Below are 13,832 nucleotides of genomic sequence, written 5' to 3'. Positions count from 1 at the left end.
ATGTTGCAGGGAGTAGAAAACATAGCTCTGAAGCTTCTAAGTGTCTTAGGTCTTTTTAGTGTACCAAGACAAAATGAATTTGGTCTCGTTTATGCTGAACTTTACTCCATTGTATTGTTGGAGTTCTTTGCATTTTGCCTACATATATACCTACGTTCTATAGGAATTATTCTTTGTGGGTCGCTTCCTTAATATACTTGATGTTCCTCTCTGTTAATTTTTAGATTATCTAAATATCATTTGGTTTTTATGTGAAATTACATGAATTGTTTCTAATCGTTTAGTGCTGAAGACCCTTATTTGTGAACTGTGATGCAGTTTTCTAAATGAGTGCTTTGTTCTGGGTGCATCTAATTAACCATATGAAAGCTGTGCAAGTTCTAGACTTAGAACTAAAGATTCAAATATATTGCCCAGCTGTACTGTCTGGAATTAATCCTCCTGTTAACCTTTCCATCACTCTACAACTGATCAAAATGCAGATTACCATACACCCATATGCTACTTAATGTCAGATTTGTTTTAATTTAATTAATCAAAAAGTTTTTATGCCACCCAGATGATGCTCAGATTTTATTAACAGTGCTCAATTATTCAAAATAGCTAAGTACAATTTCATATTTTGTTCTTCAGAGTAAGCTTCGATAAGTAAGTAACCAGCTTCGATAACCAGTAAGCTCTGGTTAGCTAAATTTTTGTTATTTTTTAAATTCTGGAATCACTTTATGCTTTATTTTGCTACAAATTGAATAACACATTCAAGGTTTCGAAGAATAACTAAATATGACCTTTTTTCCAGTTATTCATATTAGCAAACTAGTTATTTTTTCCTTGAAAGGACAAAACTAGAGAATAAACTTGAGAGAGGTAGCATGTAATAGTTCCATGTATTTTTATGTACTATGGCTTTGTCAGTCTTAATTTTTTGTCTTTATTTCTGTGCATTTATATGTTCTTATTATTTTTCTAGTTTGTGTTAACAACTTTTTTGCCTAAACACTGGGAGGGCACAAAAGTGTCATTGTCATGAGTAGAGCGCAGGGTATAAAATAAAGATTGTCAAGCACATGGACGACCACTTAATCCTAATTGAGTAATTTGGTTATCACACTCCTGATTCATAGTTACAAACAGTTTTCTGAGTTGTCTGATGTTATTGTAAGACTTGAAACTGTGTGATTTGAATATACCAACACGGCAAAATTACCTGGGGGGCCTCACGAAAAACTTACTGAATTGTCTGGAACAGTTTCTCTTGAATTCAGGGTCCTTTGGTCAGGTCCATAGAAAAATGTTATTACTATGCACTTTCAAACTGGTCAAGATCTAGCAGAGTATCTAGCTGTATTTTGGAACTCATAACAAGAATTCAATCATTTGGGCTGTTACTTTCATTTCTGTGAGCCTGACAGATATATCAGGCTTCTCTTGTATTTTTTTTTTTCTGTGTGATTGTCAAGTGTCCATTGTAATATCAGACGAAAGTAGATGAAATTACACTTTCTCAACCAGTCTTATAAGGTAAATACTCTCTTGTGGTTCACTGGTAATAATAGCTCTTTCTTTTGTTTATTAAATTATAAAACAGAAACAAGGAAAATATCATGACAAACACTGTAATATGTATTTTTTCCAACAGCCATTATAACATCATAAGTTTCTGTATTGGTAGAGCAGGTGATTGACAGGCAATGTTTTAAAACACATAGTATTGTTTCAGTTTATATGTTTATATATGTGCCTGATTTTTGGAAGTCCCACATAGGTCTGAAGATGTAACTGTATATTCCTTCTAGAATTTTCTGTTCTTTATCTTTTAATGTCAAATATTCTTCTCAATTGAATGGGAACAAGGATGAAGACATCTGTTACTACTAGTATAAGCTCTATTAGCAGCAAAATAAATACAAGCATTTTAAAGCACGTTAGAATGTTTTTTTCTTTAAGTAGCAAATATCTATTCCCGTATGCTAACTTTAAACAGAAACAATTAGAAATTGCCCTAATGGTATTTCATGTTGCTATAGTTTTCCCTTATGTGAAAGAGGAGATGTATGTTGCTGATGATTGGAAGGACTGAATTTTTAACCGTTCACTCTACCACTCTTTTACATTGCTGTAGGTACACCTGACCTTTCTAAGGACAGGTATTTCTTAATGCAGCACTTGTTGCTGGAAGCATGCCTAAAAACAGTTTTACCAAGCCATTAATTTATGCTGAATAAACTTTAATTTCTACCATTTTGGCAGTATATTTATTTTATTTTTTTTAAACCCTTAATACATAAGTGCCAGTATCAAAAATTCCCATTAAATGACCCTTAAAAAATATACTTAGTACTTAGAAGCAGAGATAAGAAATTACTTTGAGATGTTTGACTGGAGCTTTTTATCTCATGAAAGCAGCTGTTTGAATAACTCCAAATAAAAATTGCTTTCACAGGATCAGCACCCCAGCCTACATTTGTCTTCAGAGTATTTACTGAAGAACTACTTTGCTGTCTTTATATAAGGCTTGGATTTTTTCAAATGGAATCTTTCTGCTCTGAGTATGTTGCTTAAACATGCTGAATGTCTTTCTTTAAATCAGGTTTTCTTTCATCTCTAAACTTGAACAAAACAAAGAAATAGAAAAAGAAAATCTAGAAGATTAGACTTTCCTTGTGACTTGCACTTCATTTGTAGTGAGCTAAAGGGCAAACCAGCTTCTCAGCAGAAGAGTTAAATAGAGTTAAATTATACTAAAGTTGGGCAGATGGGCCAGGGCTGGACTTGGGGAGAGATCGGGTCCTCCTCCTTCCCTCGTCCTTGCGGAGAGCTGAGTGTGGGAGGGTCACCTTCTGCCAGCCCAGACACTGCCTGGGTCATCCTGACCTCTTGCACTGCTGCGGTAGCCGCCAGCCTGGCTTTTGAAGATGTAGGCATAAGTAAAATAGTTTGGTTTGCCACCCACAGCAGTCTGCTGCCGCATGCAGTTAGGCTACAGCCAGAGCCTATTCTGTTCTCATGCACAGCCTGCACAGGTAAGAAGAAACCTGGAGCATCTTCAGGGAATGGAGCATAAGGAATTTTTTTTGGTAGGCTACAGGAAACTGTTTCAGCTTTAAGGCTCTAGCAGCTTGGGAAGTGAGTGCTTCTTAATGGCGTTGGTGCTGAATCATAGAAGAATGGTTTGGGTTGGAAAGGAACTTAAAGATCACCTAGTTCCAACCCCCACTTCCAAGGGCAGGGCCACCTCCCACTAGACCAGGCTGCTCAAAGCCCTATTAAACCTGGCCTTGAACACCTCTAGGGATGGGGCAGCCACAATTTATCTGGGCAACATCTTCCAGTGTCTCACCACCCTCACAGTAACAAATTTCTTCCTAATAGCTAATCTAAATCTCCCCTCTCTCAGTTTAAAGCCATTACCGCTCATCCTATCACTACACTCCCTGATCAAGAGTCCCTGCCCGGCTTTCCTGTAGCCCCCTGTCGGTATTGGAAGGGGCTATAAGGTCTCTTTGGAGCCTTCTCTTCTCCTGTCTGGTTTACACGCTCAGTGAAACAGTGTGACTGTTGCCTTTTTTTTTTTTTATTTTATTTTTTACCTCCACAGCATCTCTTCTTTTTTCGGGGGGGGGGGGGGAAACAGCATTGTAAACACAGTGTAGTTTCACACATTGGCTCTAGACCGCTTACTGTTATTTTCTGGACCACAGTGTGGGAACTACTTACCTAGAAGAATCCACTCTTGTTAAAGTATGAACAAGTGTTTTAAACATTGTAACCCTCTTATATGCACTTTGTGGTGACGCTCTCCCTTGAGTAATGTGGCTCAGTTTTCTGTTCCAAGCGTCAGGAAAGATAAAGCCCGCATTTCCCTACACCCCCACCCCCCCCCATATTGATCTCTTTGTATTTCAGGTAGGAACACGGGCCTGATGCTGGTGTAAATCTGTACAAAGTGCCTCCAAAGCAAGGAAGTTGCATTTCTCTTGAATGACAACGAAGCTTTATTGATGAAGCTGCATTTGTTTCCTCTATAATGTGCAATCAGTATTCTGGTTGCATCTTTACTTAAATTACTACTTCCCTACCCCTGTAGTTAATATTGTAGGTCTGTCTTCTCACAGCTGTTTTAGAAGGGGTAACAAGTTAGATTTACTTGTTAATTTATATGGTACAGAGGCCCACATTAGCCAAAGATCCCACGTTGTTCTGTTAAGCAGTGAGAGCAGTTAGAAAACACAGCATGAGTACTTTAACCTTTGTAACTTTCAACTTAGCTGAATGTATGTTTTGAAGATTGGTACAGATTTCATAGTGATTGGCGGAGTGACGGCAGGAATATTTTTTTTTTCTTTTTTTTTGAACAAGCCTCATCGTACCTGTTGGGGTTACTTAATCAAGATCACTCCTTGATTAAAGCACTAGTAAGTGTCTGTCTGGTGCATTAGAGCAGATTTTTAAAGGACATGAAATAAGTTTAATATAATTAAGCATTTAAACATTTAACATATTCATGCATTTTTTGTTGTGGGAAGGGAATGACGGTTGGGGTAAACAAGTTTTCAGCCCTGAATGTCTAATGTGTTGATCAAGTAACGTGCTTTTCTTTAAGAAAGAGTGAGGATACATTGAAATAAGTGATGATTCCTAAGCATCTAAAGCTGTTCCCTACCACCTTCAAAAACAGCAAAGCAATGCAGTCTTGAGTGTAAATCTTCATTTAACTTTATTTTTTTACTGCTAGCGACAACCTACAAGGAAGAGATGCTAGTATGATATGTTTAGAAATTTCCATAGGTTTTGATCAAGTTTGGTTGGTTTTGGGTTTTTTCTGCAGAACTGTTGATTCTGTAAAAGCCTATGTTATGTGTAGGTTTCAGAGCAGTGAGGATCGAACTGCACCTTGAAGTTCTGTCAGATGCAACTTCAGAAAGCATACTGCTTTTGACAGACCTTATCGAATCAAGTCTGTTTACGTATTTATAAAAGACAAACTTACAACTTAAAACATGACAGTGTGATGTGAGTGGTGTTAATATATGTGCCAGCAGTTTTACTAAGATAAAAAGTAGGCATCCCAGTGCTAATTTCTTCCAACATACAGTGTTTCTGCTTTCATTTTTACAGTAGGAGAATATATTAATTTGTTTTAAGAATAATTGTAATTTCAGGTGATATGGTAGGCATCAAGTTGCATCCACTAATTTCTAAAATTCTTCATACCCTAGCATTTGTCATTGAAGTTTGATGTTGGCACATACCTGCATTGAAGGTTCGGTTTAGGTATGGGGAGACATATTCTCAGAACGCTCTAAGCTATCTCTAATTTTCAAAATTTGCTTCAGGTTTCATTTATCACAAAGATTAAATCTGTAATTATATTGAGTAGCATAAATGAGGTTGAAATTAATCTGTGATCCTAAATGTGGTTTAGTAATATAAAATATGTAACATATATTTGAATTTTACCAGACTAATTTATAATTTGGCATTAGCATTAAACAGCTGCTACCTTGAAGTGTATCAATTTGCTATACACAAATTTAAAAAAGAGTGGGAAATAGTTCAGACACTATTCTGTCACCGTCTGCACTTTCTCCACAAATTACAAACATGTGGAACTGCCTATTTTAATACTAGTTTTCTTGGGCCAAGAGGTTTTCGTCTTTGAGAAACTCCATGTTACAATTTACCTACCCCAAAGGAATCGGATGACAATCTGATTTAATGTAACTCCAGATTTAAAGTAACAATATTACAATATACATTCCTTTTTTATATGTTGTTTTAATGTACTATATATGGGTTGAGGACATTTCTCTGTAAATGTTTCCAGATGAAATATATCATCTTCTAGATGCACAGATAGGCACAGTAACTCCAAACTAAATCAAGAACTTACCCCTGTGTGAATTAGAATGGCAAAAATAGACAGATGTAGTGTATAACTTCCAATGAGCTTCTATTTTGGTATGCAATTACCAGAAATTAAATAACCAGAAGACTGATTCAGCAATGAAGCTGAATGATGTTGCCAATAAGAGGTTGGTAAATACAAATTTTTCATATTGAATTTTATTTAAGCAAATTACTTAGGTGTATATTTATCTGTCCATCTCTGTTAGATCTCCAAAAAAGATTGTTGACTGCATTGCTTAGCTGTTAAAAAAAAACCCCAAAATGGAAAGTCTCACTGAAATCGTACTTTTTTAAAAACTGGCTAGCCATTATAGACGCCCAAAACTTTCAGCTAGCACCAGACCGCTGAAATTTGGTCTGAAGTTTTCTATTGCAGCCCCAAGGCAACTAATTTACTTAACAAGAATTTGTTTTTGATCTGAGTATATTGAATCTTGAGGTCTTTGTTCAGCATTGATTTTCAGGACTGTTTTCCTGAAAAAAATCCAGTCTGCCAACACAACGTGCTAGGGAACACAAGTGGCTGGATAATCATCACCAGCAAGCTAACCTGGGACTGCCCTGGCAATGGATTTTAAATGGGATGATGCCTAAATGCATTTTACGGATATGAATTTATCCGCATTTATCAACTGTTAGTATGTGGGCGTAAACTTCCCTGTGACACATCAGTAAACATCACTCTCCCACCTCACACATATGCCTCCTGATTGTTTTGGGGCTTTTTACTGGTTTATATGCTGATGTAGTTCATCTTCTCAAATCTGATAAATCTTTGCCAAGTATGTCTCGGGAACATTTACAGTTACAGCATGTATGGATGAGTATGGGAACTAATACTAGAAGCAGCAAAAACTTGCGCTAAAACAGAAGTCTGGAGGAATGTCGAACCCATTAACAATGCTTTTTCTGTAGGAAGCTCACCCTCGTCAGACAATTAATAGCAAATATCATAGTTTTCCAGTGTAACTGTATAAACTCTGCTGCATATATCTGTTGTGGACTGTTGCTTCCCTCTTCGGAATCAGTGGAAAATGCTTTATTCATGTATACTTAGACTTGAATGCATGGTCCTGTAACCCCATCTAATTTGGGTATTCCTACTCATCATAAACAGTACCTTATTCTTGGAAATCACAAGTAAGCTGTAATAAAACGTATCTGTACAGGGTACTGGGACTACTGTCTCGCATATTGCCATAACAAGAAGGAAACGGAAAGTTTCTTGGTTGTCCTAAAAATGCTGAAAACTGTATGAAGTTTGAAGGGGAGTTTGGCATAACTCAATTAACTAATTCAGAAGCTGTAAAACAGGAAACAAAACCCAAACCAAACAACCAAAAGAGGCTGGTTTAGCTAGGTAAGTTGAAAGATAAGAAATAGGGGCTTGATTAAGTCAGAAGTTTACAACAGTAAACTCACTACCAGTGTACTTCCATATTGTCAGTGGTAGAGAAATATGATATAAAGGCAAACAGGTTTTCAGGTCTTCCAGAAAAAGCATCTGCTATAAGCCATAGCGAGCTGAATTTACTGGGTGATGTATCTCTATTTGTGAGGCTTTAGGTGGCGTCCTCATGTTAAGATGCATTAAAACAGCCTGTGGAGTCTTGCAGACTGCCAAGTAAAACTGGAGTCGAGCACGCCACTATTGGGACTAGCTTTGTCATGATGCCAAGAAAAAATCCACCAGTGAAATTCTGCAAATGTTTGCTACAAGTGGAAAAAAAAGGCTATAGCAAAACACGAATGCTGCTACAGTGAAAAAAAAAAAAGGCTATACCAAAACACGAATGCCAGACCTTAGGGATCACATTAGCTGACTTGTCTTCTCTTTTTTGTATACGTCTGAGGTGGCATGGTTGCTACCGCACTTACCTGGCATTTGAGAGTTGGAACTCGGTTCTCTCTTTAATGTATAATTCCTTCCTTTCAGATGTGTTTCTTTCCTCAGATGTCAAATGAAGATGGCCGTACTTTTTTCTTCTCCTTTCATTTTCTTGTTTAAAAAGGGTAAAACCTTGAAGGTTATGGAGTATCCTCATGTTATCATAATGGGGGCCAAAAAATTTCCCTGTTGCGCAGACATGGGATTCTTTCTCACTTGTTAGGAGCGTGACCGGGTTCTGTTCGCTTCCAGAATGTAAAAAATTGTTGTCTTGTTGTGACTATAGATACCTGTCAGCTTTTATAATCTCGGAGAGTAAACCTTGTGAAGCCTTTAGAACAGCCTGTAAGAGAAGAGAGCAATAAAAGGAGATGCCTCAGAATTTCTTCAGAATTGCCTCCAAATCAGAAAATTATTCTGCAGCTTTACTGTGGGCTAGATAAACCAGTCTGTCATTTTGGCTACAAAGTTGTGAGCTTCTGCCATGAAGGAAAAATGCAGTTTTTACAGTTTTCTGGCCTTCATCTCAGAAGAGTTTTTAATTTGCCTGCAGTGACCTGAAATTAAGAAAGGAACATCAGATTCTCACCTATCTTTGTGTAGCTCCCTCTACCTCCTTAAATTCTTCTGTGTTCCAAATCATGAAGTGCCCTGAATCTTTGCAAAATCATACATATCATCTACCAAGCTCAGATTTGTTGAAATAAATTACTTAACTTGAATTATTTAAATTTATTCACTATTAAACCCTAATAAATCCAAAGTAGGCAATTGAAAAATGAAGTAACAGAAATTTGACTTGCTATCATATTTTGCTAGACAATTTTACCCTAATCCCTGAAGTCTGACAATTTAATGTAATCATCTGAGTATGGTCCAAAATCCATACAATTGTTGATTAAGCTGTGAGGCTAGAAAGGGTGAATACCCAGGGGTGTACCAAAAAACGCTTTCAATAATCTCATTATCAGAGAAAGTCCAAGTTCAGCCATGATAAATGGTTATAAATTTATCCTCTTGTTCAGTTATGCCAAAGCCATATGCAACAGTGTTGTGATTTTAATATTCTGTATAACTGTCCCATGAAGCATACAATAGGAAGACCATTAAAAATCTTTCAATGTTCCTCCTCACTTAAGTTCTGAAATAGTCCAAGTCAAGTTAGGCCACTGGATTTTTAAGAAGAAATAGGTGTGCGAATATTATTTTTCATCTTTGGAAAACCAGTGTCAGTGTACGCCTTTCAGTGTACCCTGTTGTTCTTCAGATAGGCATATTTATAACTGTACCTAGGACAAGAACTCATTTGCTGATTCTAGGCCCGTCAAATGTATTTTTTTTTTTCCTGACTTAGAGGGTCCTAACAACCTTTACACAGCTTAAAAAGAAAAGGAGGGAACCATTTTGATTTGTATACATGGATTATTATCAGGCGTTAAGGTCACCGGCACCATCTGGGTTTGGCAGTGGATAGTGTTTATAACCAGACAAAATCAGCAGCATGCAAGGGTACAAGACCCAGGGTATGCGTCGCTGATAGATAATAGATACCTAATATGCCAAAGACCTTGTCCGGGCTGACATGCCAAGTGGATTTGTATCCTCACTCTCTTCAGCTCATGGTTTTCAGCCCCTTCTGAGTGGATCATAGATACCTCCACAGCTGAACACATCTGTACTTCCTCACTGTAATGAGACATAACTTCTCCTGTTGAGCTCTGGCCCTATAATTTTGTAATCAGACATCAGAGTCTGATTGTCATAATTGTGTGCCTAATTTGCATTCAGAATTGCCAAGATTATGCATGTCAATTAGGTATTCGAGTCCACAATTAGCTATTGCACATTTTGGTAATTGCACATGGAAATCAGGCATACAGTTGCGTGCGGATGTTTGTGCGCACAGTTAGACAGATACCCGGTTCAAACTCTAGGAAATTCAGATATTACTCTACAAGGGCTCCAGTAGGAGAGTAAAGAGAAGCTGTGATAAAGCAATATTATTTCTTGTACAATTTATTACTAAAAGAGTTATTTAGGATGTAGAGATTAAAAGACTCTTTTTGACTCATTATGAGCAGGAGGCTCCTGCTTTATGGAATCTGTTTGATTTCTGAAAGTTATTGAAAGAGAGGAATTGGGGTGTTTGTTACCTCATTCCAAAATCACTTATTCTGATGTTTCAGTGGTTAATGTCCTGCCCTGATGTTTTTTCATTACTAGTATGGTTGAAATATTCTTTTTTTTTTTTGCAGTGCTTTTGTAAGGGATGAAATTATTGAGTGGCAGTTGGAGACGCATGTGGGCAAGTTGCAGAGAAATTTTGAGAGACGTACTAGTTTGAAACTTTGTTTTTCTCATACACAAACAATACAATGCTTTAAAAAATGCCTTTTCTGGTAACAAACCAGGCACTATAGCATTACTGGCAGGGCATTGCTGTACTAACTGGACATGTGAAATAGGAAAAAAATTGAGTGTTTGGAGACTTGGATTTTTTAAAAAGAAATTGTCCTTAAAACAGCAGCATGATAGATAATAGCTGTGTCAATAGCGTGTCCTTTGAAGTCAGAATAAGGCACCACTCTTTGAGGGTAAAAGCCCAGTCCGTATGAAACTAGAACAGTACGTTTTGATTGTTTAATAATAAACAGCCTCAGCTAGATGTAGAGTGAACAATCTGAGGAAGCTGTTCTTTGAGCTGCCTGTAAAATGAAATATGATTTCTTTTGGCATGGATCCAATTAGTGCCACACATCCAGGGCATCTGGTATAATAAAAAGGGAATTTAATTTGCATGTTGCTATGGGATTTTTCCAGTGGACAAAGTGCTGAAATTCTCAAAAAAACAAAGACAAGACAAAGAATGGAATTGGTTTAAAAAACAAAGCGAAAGCCCCATAAACCCCCTCCAGACAAACAAAGACCAAACCGCACATGCGTTTTAGTTATTTAATCCTGTTGCAGAATCACCTTGTAGCATCTGTTCCCTCTGAAGCCTAGAGGCAGAAAACATTGATTTGTTAGGATTCATAGTGCATGAAATTGATTTTTAAGATTTTTACTATTTTGTATCAAACGTCACTATTAGGTTTCTTCATATGTCAACAGTGTATTTTTCAGAACCTGTATCTATCTATCTATCTATCTATCTATAGCGCTATGGCAGGAGGAAATGTTTGTTCTTCTGACAGATCATGTGAACTGATTTAAATATTAGAGATTATACCATTTACTAGTAATTTTTGGTAATCTGTTTATGCTGTATGTTCATACTTGTTAATGTGTATGCATCGTAGTAAACATTCCACAGTACTTCTCTCTGAAATATTCAGAGGTTTAATAAACTATTGTCGTTTTTAAATACCAAAATAATTCTAGTTTAATTATAAAACAGTAATGTATTCCAAAGAGAAATATGATTTGTAATAAATATTTTAACATACCTGATTTATGAAAAGGTAAGAATAGAAACTTATTTCCAATACAAAAATTTGGCTTTATCAGTTTTCAGAGAACTCCTCTGTGTCGGGGTGGATCCTTATGTGGTAACTGTAAACTAATCTTAGTTCCGTGTATCTGGGAGAGATGGGCTGTGGGCATAGGGCTGCTTCAGCAGCTCGGAAACATCTGGTCAACACATATCTTTGATGTTAGGAAATTGTTTTTGACATTGATGAAACAGTAGTAAACTGCTTGTTTTCCATATTTTTTTAACTGTTAACAACACTTTCTGTTTAAAAATACCAGCTATATGTAAAACTAGTTTTACTGAGATGTTTCCTGGAGAATTTTATAAACATGATATATTTTTGTTTTTGAAGAATTCCAATGAACAATTTTAAATTCGTATGAACTTTACATGTTTCATGAAAACCGGTTGTATTTTATGAGTTTCTGAAAAACTTTAATGACCGTAACAATCCCGTGCTGTAGTGAATCCTTTTGCATATGGACCGATGGCCACGTGGATGAAAGCCACCCTGAGTACTGAAGTCAGTGGTCTCTGAACCTGACTGTTGCTCAGTTGCTGTGTTTTGAGGTAGCTGTGGAAAAGGCGTTGCCTTGCGCTGGTGCCAGCTGAAGTAGCCCTTATCTGGGGAACGGCCACCTTCGCTTTGCTGCTCTCAATTTCCAGGCCGCATTAGTTGAAGTCAAGAATATGCTGATGTGGCTTTTGATCAATTTGTACCTAAATGTCAGAGGTACTTTGAAATGACAAGTTGGATATAGAAAAAGAAGAGGTTGATGCATTTATTGAGTGTTTGGGTATTTTGTATGCATTCTTATTTTTATTATTGCTTGTAAAAAAACACAAAAGGGATAGTTCAAGGGACAGTTGTATTTTAATTCTTCTACACAGATAATTAGCTTGATTTGGTTTTCTTGATTATAATGCAATGGCCTGGTAAATAAAAAATTTCCTCCTCCTAACCTATTGAGGTAACTTTTTAATCCAGTTGTGGAGGCTGAAATAACGTTTCACAAAAGCATTGCCTCTGCTGTTATTTCACGCCACATATATCTTCATTTTCATCTTACAAATTAATTATTATGTTTTAAAATGTATTTAAAACAGTAATTACTAGTACGATGGAGATACTGACTAGTATTAAGTTAGCTATGTTTCAGTTGGGGAAAAATAGAACCATTTTGCATTTTAGCTGTATGGGCTATTAGCTGCAGACAAATAAGAGCGTGCCTTTCATCTATTCGAAGTATTGAGCTGCAATGAACCCCATTCAGTAGGTGACTGTAAAGTAATTGTTTTGAAAAAGCAGGCTTTTTTTGTGGCTTCAGAATTGCCTGGAAGCTAGGATGTAAATTTTCCTATTTCAACTTACTGAAATTTAATAATGAAATAGGAAGTTCTCTGCCTTCCAATATACAGCAGTGTATTTTATGAAATTTATTTTATTTTTTATTTTATGAAATAATGAAAAAAAATGTTTCCATCACGGAAAATCAGGGGAGTAAAGTACTTGTTTGTTGATGTTGCATACAGTGTCCCTTTATGATAGCATGATTCGTGATACTGCTTTTAAATATATATTGCTGCTTCTTATAAACCTAAGAGTAAAATGTAGGATGAATTCTGCCCCGTCAGCCTCTAAGAACTGCTAGTTATAAAATTTTACCCGTGCTCATGGCCAGCAGGTGTGACAGTGCATAACTGATGAGCCTTTGAAAACTGAAAAAATTGGAAGTGTGACTTTGCAACATCATACTGAAGATAGTCACATATGGCTAGCAAGCGGATAGCCCGGTCTTTCTTCTTGTGTAGGGCAGTCTTTATCAATCTAAACATTATATTGACATTGATAAACTGCATTTGAACTGCAATGGCCTAATGATTAGGGTGTACCACCTTGTAGGGAGGGATCATAACAAAAAATATGTTAGTTTAGTGTGACTTCAAGAGTCAAAAGGCTTAGTGAGAAACTACTTTGGTTTATGAATTAGTGTATGCAGTCATTTAAGCTTAAGAAGTAAGTCTAAAGAAGGATTCAGAAATCCTGAATCAATGATATCACCATGTATATTGTAACAATATACTGACGAATAACCCTTCTTGATCGTGTTTCAGCATTTCAGGGAACACCTTGACAAACTTTTTGCGAAAGGAATTGGAATGCTGGACATTGCTTTAAATGAAGCTTTCAACATGCTCAATGAAGTAAGTTAATGCTTTTTTAGATTTACGCCTCTGACACCTTTCTTGCTATTTAGCAATTACTGTCAATTTTAAGATAATAAATTAGAACTCAGAAATGTGATGATCATAAAATATCTATAGAACAAGAATTGTATATAATGTTAGTTGTCCAGGAAATTGTCCTTCAAAGGATATTTTAATTAAAATCAGACCTATAGTCTTTGCCTGAAAGGCTTTTCCTCCAATGGTGCACATCAGTCTTAGTGGTTATCATGCAATGACTTTTATATAGTGTATTTCAGAGAGATTTTTTGTCATTTCTGGCAAAGGTAAAATATACCGTCATGCTACAGATTCCAGCAAAGAACAATTTTAGCA

At 36.5% G+C, this 13,832-nt stretch overlaps 1 protein-coding gene across 5 annotated transcripts in view; it reads left to right on the top strand.

Annotated features, from left to right (window-relative positions):
• Positions 1-13,832, top strand: part of CACNA2D3 (calcium voltage-gated channel auxiliary subunit alpha2delta 3) — a 551,583-nt gene that overhangs the window by 301,650 nt on the left and 236,101 nt on the right. For all 5 annotated transcript variants that reach the window (XR_010072843.1, XM_063348451.1, XM_063348449.1 and 2 more), the window contains one exon: positions 13,386-13,475. Coding sequence is in view for 4 of the 5 variants with exons in the window: in XM_063348451.1 (XP_063204521.1) it covers positions 13,386-13,475 (90 nt within the window). In the remaining variant the exon portion in view is untranslated. The remainder of the gene's footprint in view (positions 1-13,385; positions 13,476-13,832) is intronic.

The sequence above is a fragment of the Chroicocephalus ridibundus genome, chromosome 10, assembly GCF_963924245.1.
Source record: "Chroicocephalus ridibundus chromosome 10, bChrRid1.1, whole genome shotgun sequence".
Lineage (NCBI taxonomy): Eukaryota > Metazoa > Chordata > Aves > Charadriiformes > Laridae > Chroicocephalus > Chroicocephalus ridibundus.
Note: the sequence above shows the minus strand (reverse complement) of the source record. Positions and strands in the feature narration are given on the sequence as shown.